The 21,593-nt window shown below is 44.9% G+C and overlaps 1 protein-coding gene across 1 annotated transcript in view; it reads right to left on the minus strand.

Moving 5' to 3' along the window:
• OSTM1 (osteoclastogenesis associated transmembrane protein 1) overlaps positions 1 to 21,593 on the minus strand; it is a 59,759-nt gene that overhangs the window by 35,146 nt on the left and 3,020 nt on the right. Inside the window, exons 2-3 of the mRNA XM_068231261.1 lie at positions 7,173 to 7,281; positions 2,301 to 2,398 (exon numbers count right to left, since the gene is read on the minus strand). Of these exons, the coding sequence (XP_068087362.1) occupies positions 2,301 to 2,398; positions 7,173 to 7,281 (207 nt within the window). The remainder of the gene's footprint in view (positions 1 to 2,300; positions 2,399 to 7,172; positions 7,282 to 21,593) is intronic.

Below are 21,593 nucleotides of genomic sequence, written 5' to 3' on the forward strand. Positions count from 1 at the left end.
CCCGCGTCCTTGTCAAAAGTGGCGCAGCGCGGTTTCCTGTATAAAGTTCAGGAGCCGTGCCTCCGGCGCTCGGGATTGGTGCCTAGAGTTGTGTCAGGGAGGTCAGGGGTGAAGGGGCAGGGACTCGCCGTTCAGCGGCGGTGTGTAATAAAGGGCTGCATTATGCTTGTCATGCAAGCATATGCTGCTCGACATTCCACAAACTGACTTGTGTGAATACAGTGCAAAACCACATATCAAGTGCTAACATTACACAATAAGGGATAAAGGACATTTTGTCCGTTTTGAAAACATAAGTGACATTTACAGCATTGGTAAATAACATTTTCTAAACATTGTGAAAACTCAATTTTGGCATTAACATTGTGTATAATAAAGTACAGTTTAAAATGGATACGCCCACCGTGGCATCTGCAAAATATGGCTTCTCCCCATCTCTAAATATTGCCCATGAAGGATAAAAATATATTTGTATTCACTATTCTCACTAAAAATCCCCAAAGGGGACCACATAAAACCTACCTAAAAGGACTGGGGGTAAGGCTGTGATCTCTAAGGGACCTGCAGATGTATATTCCCCTCCAGATGCCCCAAATTGCCACCATTAACCCCTCAGGGGCTTAAACTTGTACAAGCTGGATTCTAGCATTAGCTATATCCAGATCGGACATCGTGGGGCGAAGGAAAGGGGTGCATAGATCAATGAGGCCTCTCCTATCCTAATCTCACCAAATCGCAAAACAAATTAGTTAATTATATCTTTACCGCTACAAAGTTATCGATTGCTGCATGGAATTCTAGAATTCTTTCCTTTGATCTGGTGAAAAACAGATTGAGTCGCATCCTCTTTTTCTAAAAATTGCGCTCTAGGCTAGAGGACAACATGGCTAAATTTAATAAAATATGGTCTCCTTTTATGGGCGCTGACTGTAGCACCAGGGTTGGTAATCTTTAACCCTCCTGTGTAATTCAGGCCTCTGCTGCTTCAGTTGGAACTGCTGGCTCTCCTCGTCCCATACCTTATCTCTTCCTTTGTAGTTCCTCCGTTTCTTTTCTATCTGTCCAATTTCTTCTATAAATTCTTTGCTTTGGAAGCACCTTTTTAATCATAATAACCCTACCTACATTTGCACACAAGGTGGATTATACCCACACAGCCCACTCCTACCTCCGCTGGGAGGCAGGTCATACTAGCTATCTATTACATTCAACCGAAATCGGCTCTTGACCAGCCAAAATTCTGGTCTAATGAATGGGCGAGAGATATTTTGTGGAAATTATATCTACAACAGCTACCTCCTTTATGAAGCTACACTGGTTAGGTGTTATTTCTGATTACCTGTTCTACCAAGTGTACCTGAACATAATACTTCTGTACTACCAATAATCCTTGTAATGATCCCCTTTACAAATTTTTTTCATTGTATAGTTTTATTTATGACAATTTCTGCTGTCCTTTGTTGATGTTACTCGAGGTTTATGCAGTTTCTGTATGCTTCTTGTTCTACAAAACCCAATAAAAACGACTGAAACAAAAAGGAAAAAAAACAACATACAGGTTTTAGACCGCACTGGTCCTTAGTCTATGATTTGGCTTATAACCATCACTGTCTTAAGGCTCTTTCACATCTGAGACAATTTTGTGCGTTTTGATGCAATGACCATTGTGTACATTTTCCAAGGTAAAATGAAAGTCCATAGACTTTCATTTTACCTTCCACATCTAACGCTGCGTTTTTGTGCATTGTGTTTTGACGATCCCCGGAGCTTTTCATCGTCCAAAGCTTGCGTTATGCGTTACAATGTAAATCAATGTAAAATGCAAGCTCCAAGAAGTGCATGCGTTTTTTAAACATTTCAATGCACAGAGTAATAGTTGAAAATCAAAAAATGATAACATCACCTGTGTTTTCCTATGTCCTGTAACGGATTGAAAACACATTATAAACGTATACTTACTGCGGTAAAACGCAACAGACGAAAAACACACGAAAACGCATAAAACAATACGTATGCTTTGACCTTTCACCATCGCCATCTCAGATGTGAGGCCTCATTCACACCACTGCACTTCTGTCTGCTTTTTTTCAGCAACATGTATCTGTAACATTAATGTGCTGAAAAAAAAAAGCAGACAGAAGCGCACAAGGTGTGAGTGAGGTACGACAGAGCCCTAGGCGGGAGAGCGGTTTGATTTTCTGCTTGACCTGTTATGGCAATTGTAAGATGCAACAAAGTAATAATATCACCACATCCAGACTTCCGAAAGTGTGTTCTGTACATCAGACTAAACGATTTACCTGCATAGTTCTGTTGAAACACTGGACAAGTAGTTCAAATGACTTCATGAATCTAGCTGTGTTGTTCAGTATTCCTGTGTTATTGGTCTCCAAGCAATCTTAAAAAGAGAACAAAAAAGATTTAACAGGAATGTATAATTTGTGAGTACAAAAAAAAGGTTGTTTTTGAAATTAGGTAAAATAGCTCACTAGTGGCTTTGCAGCCTCACTTTCAGTGGCATAAATAAATGATTTGCATATTCAGGAATGGTGCACCATGGGAAACTACATTTCCCCACTTACAGCTGCTGAATTATCGCAAATACCTTCTGGTTAACATAAAAAAAATGTGTTTCAACAACACCCGCTTTGAGGTAACCAGAAATAAAACCAACAGTGCAATTATAGTTAACACACACAACTGTTATAGTGCATATATGGGGACAACATAGATACAAGATCTTACCTAGGCAGCATAAAAGTTGTCAGCATTTTATTATAGCCACAATTATTCTACAAAGCTGTGCAATTATTGCTAGTCGTGGACCAAACAGTACTGTCACAGCATAAGGGTCGTGGCCCCTGCTATATGGAAACGGGAGGGAGAGAAGTATCAGGTATGCCCAGTGACAGCAGGGTAGGCTCTCAGCACCTGCAGTATAATCATATTATGGAAAGGAAGAGGTGGTAGAAGGGAAAGAAACAAAGGGTAAAATCTGAAAAAGCGCACTGTGAATAGTAATGCAGCAGCCATCGTTCTAGGATATCACAACATGGCTGAGAGTGCAACCATCAAACCTAACTACGGATAGACCTCTTGAGAGCAACCGTGCAACGGGTAAAGTAGCCACATGCCATTTTCATGAGTATGTTAGCATTTGTCAATGGCCTTCATGCCAAAATGTTGTGCTGTTTGTGGCTATGTTACCACCAATAAATTAAGTGGAATGGGCACAGTTTCACCGTCTCCTACAGATTGTACAGTCACGTGTACAAAATGAAAAACCGGTCGTCTCACTCGCTGTCAAAGGATCACACTTGCCTGACACATGCAGGAATCCCGTCAGGAGTAGTAACAGCCGCGTTGAAGTGCTACAACCAGCCCTGCAACACTCAGTCTGCTTGTGCATGGTCCGGGAAGTGGCGCCCTTGCTAACGGGTTTTCAGCCAAATGCATTAGTGATGCTGGGTCAGTTAAATGCGTTCTCGCCTCCACCACAACCCACAGCTTGGCAGAATACATCATGGCATACAGCAAATCAAGCTCACGCATGCTCCTTTTTGTTGAGAGGAACTTGGCCTGTTGCTTCTGCAGTTCTACTGGGAACCTGAAGCGAGAGGTATATGGAGGCTACCTTATTTATTTCCTTTTAATCAATACCAGTTGTATGGCAGTCCTGATGATCTGACAAGATTAGCTGCATGCTTGTTTCTGGTGATATTCAGACACTACTGCAGCCAAATAGATCAGTGCGACTGCCAGGCAACTGGTATTTTTTCAAAGGAAATAAATATGGCAGCCCCCATATACTTCTCGCTTTAGGCTCCCTTTAACCACTTGAGGACCCACCCTTTACCCCCCCCCCCCCCCTTAAGGACTAGCGCTGATTGTTGTGATCTGTGCTGGGTGGGCTCTGCAGCCCCCAGCACAGATCAGCTGGCATGCAGAGCGATCAGATCGCCCCCCCCCCCTTTTTCCCCCGTATGGGGATGATGTGCAGGGGGGTCTGATCGCTCCTGCTGGTGGCATGTTGCGGGGGGGGGGGGCACCTCAAAGCCCCCCTCCGCGGCAACATTCCCCCCTCTCCCTCTCCTACCTGTCCCCCCGGTGATCGGGGCTGCACAGGACGCTATCCGTCCTGTGCAGCCTGTGACAGGATGTCGGCTGTCACATGGCGGCGATCCCCGGCCGCTGATTGGCCGGGGATCGCCGATCTGCCTTACGGCGCTGCTGCGCAGCAGCGCCGTACAATGTAAACAAAGGAGACAAATGTCTCCTGCGTTTACATTTAGTCTGCGAGCCGCGATAAGCGGCTCGCAGGCTATTCACGGAGACCCGCTCCGTGATCTAACAGGCAACGGCCGCTCACGCGAGTGGCCTTTCCTGATTAATTAGGGAGGCACCTGGCGACGCAGATCTGCGTCGCTGGTCCTCCAGCTACCACTTTGCCGCCGCACGGTATGAGTGTGCGGTCGGCAAGTGGTTAAGCACTGCGTCTCTATCTTGATAGTTGAGAAAAAGTTTTTCAGCAAATTCTTCCGGTTTAGTACCCTCTGCTTGCTCAGGAAGGCCTAGAACAGGCATGGACAAACTTGGCCCTCCAGCTGTTGAGGAACTACAAGTCCCACAATGCATTGCAGAAGTCTGACAGCCACAGGCATGACTCAAGGAACAATGCATTTGCCTTAATGAGTCATGCCTGTGGCTGTCAGACTTCTGCAATGCATTGTGGGACTTGTAGTTCCTCAACAGCTGGAGGGCCAAGTTTGCCCATGCCTGGCCTAGAACCTGAACTGGCCCACAAGACACAGTAGGGGTCTCCTTAAACCACCCATGCCCAACATAGAACTTCCTCAGCCCGCCCACACTACAGAGTGAAGGCCTTATCATAATCTTGCAGTATACAGGAACGTATTTATTAATAACTCAGGCAGAACTTTGCATTGGAGTGAATCAGATTCAGAAGGAATTAACTGGCAGCATGAAGCTGCCATTTACTTAGAGGTATTATCCAGGCTATTAAAAAAACAAAACAAAAAAAAAACGCTCTACTTACCCAGGGGTTCCTCCAGCTCCTGGCAGCCGCTATGTCCCACACCGCAGCTCTGCTCTCAGCTGCCAGCCCGCTGGTGCAGAGGCCGACCGTGCGAGGTCGCCCTCTACTGCGCCTGCGTGAGCGCCGTTGTCAATTAAGTCCACGTTGTTTAGAGTGTACTGCGCAGGCGCAGAACTACTGCACCTGCGCAGTAAACTCTGGACATCATGGACCCGATTGACAGCAACGCTCACACAGGTGCAGTAGAGGACGACCTCTCAAGGTCGGCCTCTGCACCAGCGGGGACCCTGGGCCGGCAGCTGAAAGCGGAGCTGCGGTGTGGGACATAGCGGCTGTCAGGGGATGGAGGAAGCCCCGGGTAAGTAGAGCTTTTTTTTCTTTAATAGCCTGGATATTACCTTTAAAGGGAACCTTTGGGCCCGTTCATACTTATAATCGGTTTTGCGGGAGTTATTTTCCCGAGATTAACTCAAATCACTGGACACTGCGGCGGTTTTGGAGCGATCGCAATTAGCGTGCTTTGCACGCTAATCACGATCGCTAATTGCGGAACGCTCGTTGCCGGCAAACCGCTGCATGCACCGCGGTTGCGGTTAGCGCCAACCGCAGCAGTGAGAACACTGCCACTTGCTACATTGTGTAGTGTATTTTGCAAAACCGCTAGCGGTTTGCCATGAGCAGGAATCGCGCGATTCCCGCTCAGGTAAGGACGGGCCCTAACTGTAAAAAAAAACCATAAGTTTTACTTACCTGGGGCATGTACCAGCCCCCTGCAGCCATCCTGAGCCCTCGTAGTCCCGCACGGCTCCTCTGGTCCCCCGCTGCCAGCTAGTTTCGTTTTTGCCGACTGGGAGTTGGCCGGCCGCCATGCGTATGTTTTTACGCATTCCTGCTGGTGCAGGAAGCTATTGGACATCAACAAGTACATTTTTACGCATTGTGGGTGTAATGCGTAAAATTGTACGCATTACACCTGTAATGCGTAAAAATGTACTTGTTGATGTCCGCAATAGCTTCCTGCACCACCGAGAATGCGTAAAAAGGTACGCATGGCGGCCAGCCAACTCCCATTCGGCAAAAACGAAACTAGCTGGCAGCGGGGGACCAGAGGAGCCATGAGTGACTACGAGGGCACAGGATGGCTGGTACATGCCCCAGGTAAGTAAAACTCATGTTTTCTTTTAGAGTTAGGGTTCCCTTTAAGCATTGCTTTCTGAATCCGCTTAGCCCCATGCAATGTTCCAGTATAGTTCCTGTATAGCTCCTGTTAATACCAGTTTACGGGAGCATATGGAGCCTGCCATATGCATTTCCTTTTAGGTTGGTTGCACACTATAGCGGTGTGATTGTCCAGCGTTACTGCACTGCAACGCCCTAGGAAAGTCAGTGAATTATAGTTGTGATGCGACTGTTAACATAATTTTAAAATAAATTAACGCACTGGGTAACGCACTGCAGCTTCTGCATTACCTTTAGGCACCCAAAGCACTTCCATCGCATCTTGTGGCACCGCTGGAACTGTGGTTTGTATCAAAGAGACTAATGGCCACAGCTAATCCAATCAGAAACATCTGATCTTCATGCTTTCCTAATGCCGGGCATACACGGCACGTTTCTCAATGCAATTATGCGCCGGATCGAGCCAGCGGCTCGATGCCGGCGCATCCCTGCTCGTCTGCGCGGATCGATAGCCGCTCGTCCCCGCGGGGGCGGCTAAGTAGCCGCTCGTTTCTTGCAATTGTTCTCCCCGCGGGTATCGAGTGCAGTATCGAACCGGTGGGGTGTCGGATATTATCAATCGAGCCATGAGGCTCGGATAAGCCTCCCAGCAGTCCGTGTATGCCCAGCATAAGGGCTATGGCTGAACCTATAAGAGGCAGGGAATCAGCAGGACAGCCAGGCAATTTGCATTGTTTAAAAGGAAATAAATATGGTAGCCTCCATACCCCTCTCAATTCAAGTGTGTTAAGCATTCCCCTAATGTTATTGTGTATATCTACATATCATGTACTTCTTTCACCAATTAGCAATAAATACCGTTTCATGCTCTTTATAAAAGTCACACTTCTGGAGTTACATTTTATTCCAATTCTATAGCAGTCCATGCAATACTTACTTGCACACTTGGCATCCTTCCACAAATCATCAAAAAAATCATTAAGGGCAACAATGACTTGGACCCGGTCAGAACGCAGCAAGGTGGCTGCACAGCTTAATGTGCTGTTCTGCAAATATATATATATAAGTACTGTAGTAAGTAGAGGCAGAAATATCTTACAATAAAACAAAATTAAATAAAAATATTTATTTAATAAACAGAAGTTGAGTAAATTACTTTAACTTGTATTCAAACGTTGACAATTTTTTTATTGAATTAGAGGAACAGGCTATAGACTAAAAAGATGAATGTTACACATATCAGAATCAATGAGGAAAGTCACATGACAGAGAGAGGAAGACAGCAATGTGACTGACTGGAATACCTTACTTCCTCAGCATAAATAGCTTGCTTTGTTACTCATCTTCCTCAGCTTCTAGTCAGAACAACTGTGCAATATTTGGAAACAAAATGTGTATATTGCTTTGGCATCATTGCTTTCATGCATCATAACTCCAAGGACTACAGAAAAATGGAAGCTCTAATGTGTACATGTAAAAAAAAACAAAAAAAAAACGCGCCGGAGAATAATCAGTAAAATTATCGTCAATTCCACTACTTAATTCTTATAGTAAAATATTAGTAATCTTTATGGATATTTTACTATGACCTAACCCCCCCTCCCTCTCCCTAACCCTAACCCCCCTGGGTGATTAGCGGCTATAAAACAGCTAAAAAGAGACTGAGGCCTCAATTATGCTTTATGCATTACCACATGCGGTAATGCTGAAAACAGCAGACTTTCCCAAGCACTTAGCAAAGTGTTAATTCATAAAGGCTCTTACCGCATGAAAAACTGAAATTACCGAGCAGTGAGTAAAATTACAGACTTGGCTGTAGTTACCTCCAACATGTCAGTAAATGTCACTTAAACGAATACTGTGGGGGGCTTCTAATAGTCCCCCGCAGACATCCTGTGCGCGCACAGCCACTCACCGATGCCCCGGTCCCGCCTCCGGTTCACTTCTGGAATTTCAGACTTTAAAGTCTGAAAACCACTGCACCTGCGCTGCTGTGTCCTCGCTCCCGCTGAGGTCACCAGGAGCAAACTGCGCAGGCACAAACCATACTGGGCCTGCGCAGTACGTTCCTGGTGACCTCAGCGGGAGCGAGGACATGGCAACGCAGGCGCAGTGGTTTCCAGACTTTAAAGTCTGAAATTCCAGAAGTGAACCAGAGGAGGAGCCGGGGCATCGGTGAGTGGCTGTGTGGGCACAGGATGTCTGCAGGGGACCATTAGAAGCCCCCGGTAAGTTCAACTCATTTTCCCCCGACCCCCCTACAGTACTCCTTTAATAAAGTCTTCAACAAGCGGTAAGCCAGACGATAATTACAGACACCTCTGGTTAGGTCTTAACAATGCAAACTGCAGGGAGCCGAAGTCTCTGCAAGTCTGTGCAGGAATCGTAATTACAGCTTGTAACAAAAGAGATATCGCCACACTTCTGCTGTACCGCTCAATGGGCTGCGGTAATTTACCGAACTTCTAAGGCAGCTATGAAAATCTTTATGAATTAGCACACAAAGGTCTAAAATACTGAATGCAGTATTTTCCCTCCCAACTTTTTTTTATCGCACTGCTTTTATGAATCGAGGCCTAAGTGACTACAGAAATGGTAAATAGCAGCTATAAGTTGCTAATGCCCGCAATTTTATTAGGCATCTCTGGGCACCCAAATTACCATTTATATCTGCTAATCGTGGCTTGTACCATTGAACTGTATGACAGCACCATTTTTAACATGATGCCCCTGGAAGCCTTTTTTTTTTTTTTTTTTTTTTTTACCGGCTTCGAGCTTTAATGCCCCATTCCCACTGTAAATCGCCAAGCGCGTGGGATAAGTGATTATTCTAAAAAACTTGAGGAAAAAATTTCCAACGCCGACTCATCCACAATATGGAAATCTCTACATGAAATTGCAAACTACAGGAAGAATAAATCTCCCCCCTCACTACATAACCTGCAGCTTGCAAATGAGCTGAATACATTTTATTGCAGGTTTGACACTACCAACAAAAGCCAAACACAACAAGTCAATTTCCATCTCTGCAACAGGCAAACTGAACACTCTTCCTGCCAGCCAACGTCTCCACCCCCTGCGATGCCTCAGTATGTACACAACACAGCAGACCAGACACAATCTATTGACCTGTCCCCAGATGTGCATGCTCTAACAATATGCCAATCAGATGTAAATAGACTCTTTAAAAGACAAAACACCAGGAAAGCAATGGGGCCAGACGCTATCTCTGCGAAATGCTTGAATCTCTGTGCCGACCAATTAGCTCCTGTATTCACAGACATATTCAAAGCATCTCTAAAACTCTCAATTGTTCCCGCCTGCTTTAAAAGCTCAACTATTGTACCAATTCCAAAAAAAAACAAAACCTACATGCTTAAATGATTACAGGCCTGTTGCCCTGACATCACTGGTCATGAAAGCATTCGAAAAACTGTTAATGGCTTATCTGAAATCTATCACAGATCCCCTGCTGGACTCTCTGCAATTTGCCTACAGGCCTAATAGATCCGCAGATGATGCCCTGAACATGTGTATGCATTATGTACTACAGCATCTAGACACCCCAGGAACCTACACCAGGATTTTATTTATAGATTACAGCTCTGCATTTAATACTATAATGCCATCTCTGCTACACAGCAAGCTCTCCCAGCTACACATACCTGAATCCATCTGCAAATGGATAACCAACTTCTTAACCGACAGAAGACAGCGTGTTAGACTTGGTAAACACACATCAAGCTCTCTGACAGTCAGTACTGGTGCAGCCCAGGGCTGTGTGCTTTCCCCACTGCTGTACTCACTTTATTAAAATGACTGCATCTCCACAGATCCATCTGTTAAGGTTCTGAAGTTTGCAGATGACACAACAGTAGTTGGTCTCGTACAAAACGGGGATGAGTCTGCATACAGGCATGTAGTGGGACAGCTTTCCTCCTGGTGCAGCAGCAACAACTTGGAACTAAATGCTCTCAAAACTATGGAGATAGAGACTTTAGGAGATCTCCCCCCCCCCCCCCCCAGCACCTCCCCTTAACCATAAATGGATCCACAATAACCCAGGTAGAGTCATTCAAGTTTCTTGGGTCCACGATCTCAAACGACTTAAAATGGGACAACAACACTGCCACTATTGTCAAGAAAGCGCAACAGAGAATGTACCATCTACGGCAGCTGAAAAAGTTTGGCCTACCTCAAAATTGAATGGTGCAGTTCTACACTGCAATCATCGAATCCACCATAACATCATCTATGACTGTATGGCTCGGCTCCTGCTCAATATTAGAAAAGGAGAGGCTGCAGCGCATCATCCGATCAGCGGAAAGGATAATTGGCTGTAGCTTACCTTCCCTGCAGGATCTTTACGCTATCAGGTGCAAAAAGAGAGCAACCAAAATGGCCTCTGACCCCTCTCACCCAGCTCACTCCATCTTCCAGCGCATGCCTTCAGGAGTAAGATTCCGGTCAATCGCTACCAAAATCTCCAGACACAGGAACAGCTTTTTTCCTCAAGCGGTAGCCATACTTAATGCTGACGTTAGAGCTGCCAGGACTTGATAGTAATCAGCACAGAACTGTAAATGAACAATTCTCACATTGCTTACTGCCACTACTTATAATGTCCTTAACTTGTAATATTCACACTGTCTGTCCTTGTATTGTTTTGGTTTGTGTTTGTTAAGCAACTGCCAAGACAAATTCCTTGTAGGTGCAAACTTACTTGGCGAAAATAAATGGATTCTGATTTTGCTGTACACTTTATACAATATTTTTGGTGTGCTTGCAGAGAGTCTCATTCAGTTGCACTGATTGTAGTGCAAATGCAATTACAGAAGTCACGGCATGGGAAGTGGCACATTGTCCACTGTACGAGTGTCAAAAGGTGATTTCTGAACTAACTCTTTGAAACTCACTGGAACCGGTTTCTCTTCCTTCAGGGCTTCTTCAGAACAAAGTTTGAACTTTTCCCTTGCTACACAGTTAAACCTAACAGCTGTAGACTGCAGCTGAGAGGGGTCATTCAATAGGGCTTAGATCTGCAGTTGCTGGCTCATGATCTAGTGTCACAACTGACATCCACCAGACATTTGACAACCACCCAAAGGTATTGAATTGGGTACAGCGCTGTGTAAAGGTGTGTTGCCCACAGGTAATCAATCCATCAGGTGACAGTTTGGGGCCAAATTCTTTATTTATGAATGCATGAGTAGATTAATTGTAACTAGCAATCTGGTGACTGCACATGGGGGGCCCATCTGCACCTTCCCTCACCCCCTCTACTTTTGGTGTTGTGGCTCCCAGGACATGCATAACATTGCAGCTGAGGGCAAATTCACAACAGGTATGGTACCTATCCTTGGGGGGGGGGGGGGGGGGGGGGGAACGACACGTACATGGTCCCCTCTTGAGCGGTGGCTAAATCTGGGGGTGGACTCTGCGTTTCTCTGTACCCCTCCCTGGCGGGCAGGCATGGTGCTCCTGAGCAGTGCACATGCTTTGGGGGTGTTGGGAACAATGAAGTTGGCCATCACTGGAGGAGAGTCGATCTACCAGGAGAATCGCTTGTGCATCGCGGATCAGGCACCTCTGTACGCAATAAAAAAAAAAATTAAAAAAAAAGCACAGAGGTATGCTAATGCTTAAAAGGGTACTTATCCGTTAGCCGGGCGCATCCTCTAGGTGGCGACAAAACTCCACCAGAGTTACATCTTTCCCTACTATCCATGTCGGCCTGGAGGGGGAATAGTAATTAGCGCCACCTGCCGGATGCGCCCGGCTAACGGATAAGTACCCTTAAAAGTTTGAATGTGCTAACCAATGTCTGTATAATAAGAATCACTGGGACCCCATATCAGCTGGGTTCCGGTGTATAGATCTGCCCCTTGCAGAAAAAGGACCTGGCCTTTTCTATATCAGATACAGAAAAGGTAGAGGCTTTTTCTGCAAGGTTACAGGGCTACATGCTGGAAGATATGGGGCTCTGGTGAATCTTTTTATACAAACAACATGTTGGAGCATTCCCCTTGGCATTGACAGGCAGGGATTGCTAACAGAGTGTCAGCTTCCTGGCCAGGAGCTTTGATTTGTTCCAAAAAGCAGATGCCATCTTAAAATAGCTTTAAAATTCCTAAGCTTTTGCAGTGATTAAATGCCTTCTATGTTGCATGCTTTTAATCAACAAGATTGTTATATGCAAATTAGAGGATTAGAATTATAAACTGAGGAGTCAGATCTTTTTCTACTGACTCCACAGCCCTGACGGAGGCTGCTATAATTATTTGCTTTTAAACTATACCAGTTGCCTGGCAGTCCTACTAATCTTTCTGGTATCAGTAGTGTCTGAATCACACACCTGAAACAAGCATCTGCCTAAAAATACAGTCAGACTTAAGGTGGCCATACATGGTACAATTTTTCAATTAGATAATTTAGTTTGATTATTCCGTTAGATCGAATATAAAGATTTTTCCAGCATGTCCGATAATTTTTCCCGAAAAAACAGGATAATCGTTCGAATTTCTTGATCGAAAAAAAAAAATTTCAACTTTCATTCAATTCGATCATTTAGATCGAATAAACGGGAAAATCTAACGTTTTTATTGTACCGTGTATGGCCACCATTCGGAGCCTCAGTCAGATCCTCTGCCTCAAAGTATTAGAGGCAGAAGATCAGCAGGACAACCAGGCAATGTGCATTGTTTAGAAGGAAATAAATATGTCAGCCTCCATATGTCTCAACTCAAGTTCGATTTACAACTACAACATACAGGCAGCAGGAAGCTCAGCACAGCTGCAACCCTGTGTGATCATGTGCAATTCATTACCACTAGCTTTTACTGCATAAACTATAAAGAACCCACTGTACAATCGCCTCTAAGCCAGCTGCTGGCTAAAAGAGGAACAGCTAGTCGATTTTCTTTGATAATGCAGCTTTCGCTTCCTGGGTCAGTGGACATTTGCACAGAATTACTCTCTGGGATATTCAAAGCTCATCTATACAGGAAGTGTGATTTGTTTGGAAATATCAGATTTGGGCAATACTGGCACTTCCTGAATTCTGCTATTCTCTCCCAATTTTCAAATCCACCAATGCAAATATCCAGTTCCTGTCATAGAAGTTCCTGTCTAATAATTTGGATATTACGGCTTGTGACTTTTTGGTCAGTACAAGTGATAATCAAAAACGCCTTCTAACATGCATGTTTCCACTATTGTAGGCTAGGGGGGGGGGGAAAAAAAAAAAAAAAAAAAAACCCATCACAGCTGGGAGCTACTGATCAGCCAGCTGACAACTGGTTAATTAACCAGCAGCTAAAGGTTCTGGGTGGCTAAATGGAATCCCCTCCCTGGAGGTCTGTTTGTTATGCTAGGTATTTTCTGTCCGATCAATTATTTCCAACATGTCCGATCTGATTTCCGATCGAATTCCGAGTGTTTTCCGTTCACTTCTATCTGAAATCAATCGGGAAAAAAAAAACCTGAAATCGGAAATTAGATTGGACATGTTGGAAATAATCGATCCGACTGTAAATCTGCCAGAAAATCTCAGCGTGTACCTAGTATTAGATTTACCGTACTTGCTTCATTAGTGCTCAACAATCTTGCTCTCCACCACTAACATACTCCAAACAACTCCCACAGAAGCGAGCTGTCTTCTTGGGAGGTGTGTGTATAGGTGTGTGTGTAGGTGTGTTTTCACCCTGTGGTTTCACAGATTTTTGATTGTTTGTTTGAATCCTCAATCCAAACACACTTGGATGGTAACAGACCAACTTTCTTCCCAGTGGATAGGTTTATGTATTTGTTTTGGAAGGAGAACTTCCTGAAGCTTTATTGGAATGGGATTTCAAATCAACAGGGATCATTTACAGCGTTTAACTTTTTCCTATAAGGTCCTGCTCACAGTGGTCAGTTGCGTTGCAGAATAATTCTGTATGTCAACGTACTGCCCATACAATTCTATGGGCCTGTTCACAGTAATGCAGTTTTCCCCAACCCTGTCCTCAAGGCCCCACAACAGTGCAGGTCTTGTGGAAATCCACAGAGGTAGTTAATCAGCTCTGCTGAGACAAGAATTACCTCACCTGTGAGGCCTGGTGCACACCAAAAACCGCTAGCAGATCCGCAAAATGCTAGCAGATTTTGAAACGCTTTTTCTTTTTCTGCAGTGTTTCAGCTAGCGTTTTGCGTGGCAGTTTTGGTGTAGTAGATTTCATGTATTGTTACAGTAAAGCTGTTACTGAACAGCTACTGTAACAAAGAACGCCTGGCAAACCGCTTTGAAGTGCCGTTTTTCAGAGCGGTTTGCGGTTTTCCTATACTTAACATTGAGGCAGAAACGCCTCCGCAATCCAAAATCTGCAGCAGCCCGGGAGTATATTTCTGCAAAACGCCTCCCGCTCTGGTGTGCACCAGCCCATTGAAATACATTACCCAAGCGGATCCGCATCCGCAAGCGGATCGCAAACCGCAGCCGAACCACTCTGGCGTGCACTAGGCCTGAATGTTTGTAGTTTTCTGGCAGTTGCAGAGTGATTTGCTTTCTTTGCAAGTGATTTTATATGTATTTTCGTTTTGAGATGCGCAATTTTTACCGACAAACAGGAAGTGCACTCTAAACCAGAACTAAATATCTTTTAAAGCAAATTTGCTTGAAAAACACTCACAAAATCGCTGTTCAAAGCGCTTTGAAAATGACTTGCAATTTTTGCTATATCTTGCATAAAAGTGCAGTCACCCAGAAAATAGTGCAGGACGCGCGTTTGGGATTGGAAAAAAAAAAAAGCTTAATCACAAAGGATTCGTTACACAAGCACTTCTACAAAGGCTAGTGATTTAATATAGAAACTCAAACACTCCTAGAGCTGGTTCACACTACAAGAGCTTATTTTAGCACTAGAGATTTTAAAAGCTCTTGCTAATGCAATGCTAGGGGGGATTTTTACAAAATCACATCGCTCCAGTGAGAACACTCACATAGGATAACATTAGCAAGAGCTTTTAAAAATCACAAAGTGCTTAGAAAGGCTCTTGTAGTGTGAACCAGCCCTTTCCTCTTAGTGGTTCTGGGGCACTATGAGCTATCTAAGTACTTTGTGGGCCATATGCAATTCACATTTTGTCCTAGGAGATAATTTTTCATCTTTGAAAACGCGTCGCCTGCACCATTTTCGGGCAATTTCCCGGGAACCACGTTTTAGTGCTATAGAAGCGCTAAACGCGATCGCGGCAAAAAACGTTGCAGTGTTCTGTGATTTTTTTCACGTAAAATCGCAGAAAAATCACTCCTGCAAAACGCTGGCAAAAATCGCCGGCGTTTTACAAACGCAAGTGTGAATGGGCCCTAAGACCTCAATCTTCTAAAAAGGAAACTACTAGGGATGGTTAACGAGATGAAAATAATTCTAAGATGATGCAAATTCAGTACAGCAGAATCTCGGATATAGCAAAGCTCTGGCTATAGTAAACTCAGTCCCCAGGTCCCGACCATGTGCATGTACGGATTATACAATATAGGACCAATTCTGATATAGTAAACTGCTGATAATGTAAACTTTGGGCCGGGTCCCCTAAAATGTGTGATAAAAGGATTTTACTGTAGTAATTTTATACAGCTTGCAAATGCTATTGGTAATTGCATTTGATTGGTTTATTTTTAAGCTGCATATTTTTAGCATAATGGTGGCCACTAATGATCCAATCTTTTTCATCCAATCTTACCATTTCTATCTAATATAAGGGAACTGCCTATAGTATCCACTTAACATATTCCATCAGTTTACTCTACTACATAGATTTGGTAAGATTGGATCGTTAGTGGCCACCCTAAAGGCTCATACACACATCAGACCATAGTCTTTGGAAAATGAAAGATCACAGACCAATTTTACCCCCTTCATGTAGTACGAGAGCCATACCTACACAGTCTATTCTATGGAGCTGAACTCCCCATCAGACAGAAATCTTTGCAAGATGCTGCACACAAAGATGCTGTAGACATTCAAAAGATCAGTATCTGCAAAAGATCTGTTCCTGCAAAATGCATTCATAGTCTATGATATCTGCAGATCATCATTCACACCTTGTTTAACAGACATTCATCTGCAGATCAGATCCACCAGGATGGATTTTCAGATCTGCAGATAATCGTCTGATCTGCAGATGAATGACAGTTAAACAAGGTGTGTATGATGATTTGCAGATCTCATAGACTATGAATGCAGTTTGCAGGAACGGATCTTTGGCAGGAACAGACTATGAATGCAGTTTGCAGGAACGGATCTTTGGCAGGAACAGATCTTTTGCAGATACTGATCTTTTGTGTCTGTACAGCATCTGTGTGTGCAGCATCTTGCAAAGATTTTTTTCTGATGGGGAGTTCAGCTCCATAGAAAAGACTGTGAAGGTATGGGTCTCATACTACATGAAGGGTGGTAAGATTGGTCTGTGATCTTTCATTTTCCAAAGACTATAGTCTGATGTGTGTATGAGCCTTAAGACTACCATAAAAGTTACAACAACTTAAAATGGTTTGCTTTTCATGGACCAACTGTGGAAACTACTAAGACATCTGAAGTAGACAGGCAAGGAAAGGTGCATAATCCGTTTTTCAAAGTGAAAAGTTCAGTTCCAAAGGTGATATTTAAACTCACCTTAGGATACACAGTGTTGTAAATGCAGAATTGCTGGTTTTAGCAATTTTTTAAAGCCTATACACTCTTAGGGCTGGTGCACACCAAAACCCGCTAGCAGATCCGCAAAATGCTAGCAGATTATGAAACGCTTTTTCTTATTTTTCTGTAGCATTTCAGCTAGCATTTTGAGGTTTTGTGAAGAGTTTTTGGTGTAGTAGATTTCATGTATTGTTACAGTAAAGCTGTTACTGAACAGCTTCTGTAACAAAAACGTCTGCAAAACCGCTCTGAACTGCCGTTTTTCAGAGCGGTTTGCGTTTTTCCTATACTTTACATTGGAGGCAGAAACGCCTCTGCAATCCAAAAAAATGCCTCACCCCGGGAGTATACGTTTCAGCAAAAGGCTTCCGGCTCTGGTGTTAATCACCCCATTGAGATACATTGACCAAGCGTATCCGCAGCTGCAAAAACGCTGAAAAACCCGCTCGGTGTGCACCAGCCCTTACAGATTGAAAGAATATAACATGACTAGGGTCATAAAACACCTTCTGAAGACCATTTCCAGGAACAGACATAAAATACCATCTGATAGCTTAGTGATTGGAGATCTAGCGATACACCAGTCCATGACAGCCCAATACCAAAGCACTCCCCAATCTGAATTCAACTGTTTCCTATACCACGCTGCTCACTTAGTCATCGTACCACAAGTGTTGTACTGCTTGACACAGTGCAATAACGCAGTTATCGACCTCCTGCTGCTCTTCCTAGCAGCCTACTCACATGGACATTTTCCAACAAGTCCTTTCACACTTGTGATCCATAAACTGACAAAGCAAAATCGACTGGATATGTTGGGACAATAAATGTCTGACAGATCTAATCAAAGCAATTGAATTGCTTGGAGAAAAAAAATTGATACAAGTGGGAGCTAGTCTTTAGGTCAGTGATCTGCAAACTTGGCTCTCCGGGTGTTAAGCAACTACAAGTCCCACAATGCATTGCGGGAGTCTGACAGCCACAGTCATGATTTAGAAAGGCAAATGCATTGTGGGACTTAGTAGTTAATTAACAGCTGGAGAGCCAAGTTTGCAGATCACTGGTTTAGGTGAACCAGCAGAAAACCATATAGGGAACAGTTCTCCAATCACAGCACCCTCTACAGCACAAAGTGTTGTGACTGGCTTAAAGTGGACACAAATTTAAAATACAAGATTTCAGAAATAAAATCTATTTACTAAATTATAATACTAAATAGCAGCGTTTTTTCAGCTGCATGATGACAAATATAAAATATTTTACATTTATTGGAGAAACCCCTCCCTTCCTTTCAAATTGCCGGGAAATAATCCAGCAAACTGGTGAAGTAGGTGGTGTCCGGCAATAGAGGAATTGCTAATGGCTGCCACCTGTATAACCCTAGTTGTGAAAAGAGAAGGGTGAAAAGCATGGACTGAAATGCTCATAGGCTTGAAGGAGTGTTTATTTATCTTTGTATGTGTCGGAGTGGTGCAACTAAATATTTTTAATTAAAAAAAAATGTTTGGTTTGGGTCCGCTTTAATAGTGTGGGCGTAGTTTACAACAACCCTAGCAATTCAAGAGGGTGCTGTCTACCCAATCACATTAGTGGGATTTACCTATGAGGTTGCCTGCTGGCTCTCTTAACCTTCCTATGCAGGAGGATATCTCTGCCCCTGGTGGGGCGATTTGCCCCATTTAAAGTGCTGTGCGCGCAGCTAGCACTTTGCTAGCCACACGCACAGCTTAATCGCCGCCGCTCTGCGGCGATCGCCCGCACGCAGCGGCTGAAGAGGCCCCCCCGCCAGAGCCCTGCGCTGCCCGGACCAATGAGTTCCAGGCAGCGCTATGGGCTGGTTCGGAGGCGTCTGACGTCAGGACGTCGGCTGACGTCATTCCGATCGTCGCCATGGCGACAGGAGAAGCCAAACAGGGGAACGCGTTACCCTGTTTGCCATTGATGCCTGGCGACGATCGCACTAGAGGGACACATGCGCCCTCTAGTGGTGTTTCATGTAGCTACCACTCTGGTAGCTTTCCATGAAACAAAAACAATTTTTAAAAAAAAAAAATGGATTTCTGCCTATGTGGCAGCAACAATTAACCGCCAGGAGGGTTAAACTACAGGAGTGCCTACATTTGTACTAGCTTAAAGGGAGGTTTGAAAATAAAAACAGACACTTACCTGGGGATTGTACCTGCCCCCTGCAGCTGTAATGCCCCACGCCGTCCTCCAATGATCCACCGTTCTCCGCTGCTGGTAATGGTCTAATGTGGCATCTCATCCAACTGCAGCTGCGCGCCCATTGCCGCACATGTGCTCGCTCCTGCGGGTGTCATTGGGAGCTTAGCACGCAGGCGTAGTACAAGAAAACTTTGTAATGCGCCTGCACCGTTAGCTTCCATTGACATGCGCAGGAGCGAGCACTATTCATCTTATTAGAGGAATATCAGACCGGGACCGGCGGATCGTTGGAGGATGGCGTGGGACATTACAGCTGCAGGGGGCCAGTAGAAGCCCCAGGTAAGTATTTATTTTCAACTCCCCCAGAGAACCCCTTTAACTGAGAGTGATATGGATGTTTCCTTTTAAACCACAGGTGTTGAACTCCAGGCCTGGAGGGTCAGTTCCATGCCAGTGTTTAGGATATACTGAGAAAGAGAGGAATGTGTTCTACCTGATGGACCACACCTTTCCTGATTCAGACCCATCAAATAATTTGAGTTGTGTCAAAAATGTGTGAGGACCTTGGCCCTCGAAGGTCCGGTTTGACATCCCTGTTTTAAACATTACCAGTTGCTTGTCAGTCCTGCTGATCTCGTTGGCTGCAGTAGTGGCTGAATCACACACCTGAAACAAGCATGCAGCTAATCCAGTCTGACTTCAGTCAGAGCACCTGATCTACATGCTTGTTGAGGGGCTGTGGCTAAAAGTATTAGAGTCACAGGATCAGCAGGAGAGTCAGGCAACTGGTATTTTAAAAGGATAAATCCTTCTCAGTTTAGGTTCCCTTTAACGAGACTCTGTAACAAAGAAAAAAAAAAAAAAAAAGGACCCCTGGGGAGTACTCACCTGGTAGGGGGAAGTCTCAGGGTCCCAATGAGGCTTCCCCCTCCGTTGTAGCTGCAGGCAGTCCAGCGCTGGCTCCCCCAAAGTGTCCCGGAATCCTCCCTCGACAAGGCTGACAAGTGCTGATTTACCTGTCCTGGCTCCAGCGGGGGCGCTGTTGCGGCAAACTGTACGGAGATAGGCAGAAATACCCGATCTCTGTCGGGTCCGCTCTACTACGCAGGCGCAGGAGACTTGTCTAAATGATGATGCATCGGCGGGGTGTTAGAGCTAAATACTCACCTGATCTGACATCTTTAGGTGACGCTCCACCCCTCCTCCTCAGCAGTGGGGTGGCAGCCATGTTTTCGAAGACTGCAGGAAACCTCTGCCTGCGTAGCCGCAGCCTGCCCCCAGCTAGGCAGCCACAAACCTGCCTGGAGGGATGACGCTAGAACAGGTAAGTCTTTAACCCTGCAACCTCCCCAATCTTCCATCATCTTGATAAAGTCTGTCAGTTTTACCACAGGTACTCTTTAACCTCCTGTAATTAAAAATCATGTTTTGAAATTTTGATCACATGACCAGAAGCAGCAGCATGGAGTGAATCCGCTTTTAGCTCTGTGCATGTAGCAGGTAATACATGGAATTGCTTCATCTCCACTGCTCAGTCTGAAGTCTGGAACCCAGTAAAAAGCGCTATTGCAATTGCTAGTGATTTGTGATAGCGTTTTGCAAGCGATTCTGGGAGCGATTTCCCTGCTCCTATACAATTCATTAGAATGAAAACTCTTCCAAAATGCTGCATGTTCTGAGCTTGCAATTTCCTTAAGGCTGGTTTCACACCAGGACGTTGCGTTTTAGGGGACGGTATGGTCGCATAACGTGCCCCTAACGCAACGCCTGGAGATCCCTGCTTTGGACGTCAGAGTGAGCCACGTTGTGCAGCTCACTCTGGCGTCTGTGATGCCATGATGTGCACTCTTGGACGCATGCGGCATCACGTGGTCCCGCCGGCCAATCGCTGCACAGAGCGGCCGCTCCAGGAAGTAAACACTGCACATCACTGAGTGCAGTGAATATTAATTAGCCATGTGCCTGGCCGCTCTCCGCTCCTCCCCAACGTTACTGAGCATGTGCAAACAGTCTAACGCGGCTCTACCGCTTACAAAGTACTGCATGCAGTACGTTATATTATGGCGCAGCGTTACACTGTAACGCAACGTGGGCACTGTGAACAGCCCATTGATTTTTCATTGCTGTGCGGTGGGGTGCGTTACAGGCTGCTCTAACGTGCGCCTTTAACGTCCCACTGTGAAACCAGCCTAATTGCAGTCTCTCTAGTGGAATCTGTCCCATCCATTTACATTGGCAGAGCGTTTAGCAAAAGCGCTATCAATTTAAAGCGCTCCCCAAATGCTCAAAAAAACACTCTAGTGGGTTCCAGGCCTAAGGCTGGGTTCACGTTTATAGGAACAGTACAGATCCAAACAGATGCTATGCAAATTCCAATGAGCAGAACGCAAGGATGGGTCCTGCATGGTTTTATCAGAACAGCCGAATGTAGCGAATGGCGACGGTGCCCGGTGGAATCAATGGTAGGCTATACCAGGCTGTCCACTGCATACGTTTTCTAAATACTCTCCTGCCAC

Source organism: Hyperolius riggenbachi, chromosome 4 (assembly GCF_040937935.1).
Source record: "Hyperolius riggenbachi isolate aHypRig1 chromosome 4, aHypRig1.pri, whole genome shotgun sequence".
NCBI lineage: Eukaryota > Metazoa > Chordata > Amphibia > Anura > Hyperoliidae > Hyperolius > Hyperolius riggenbachi.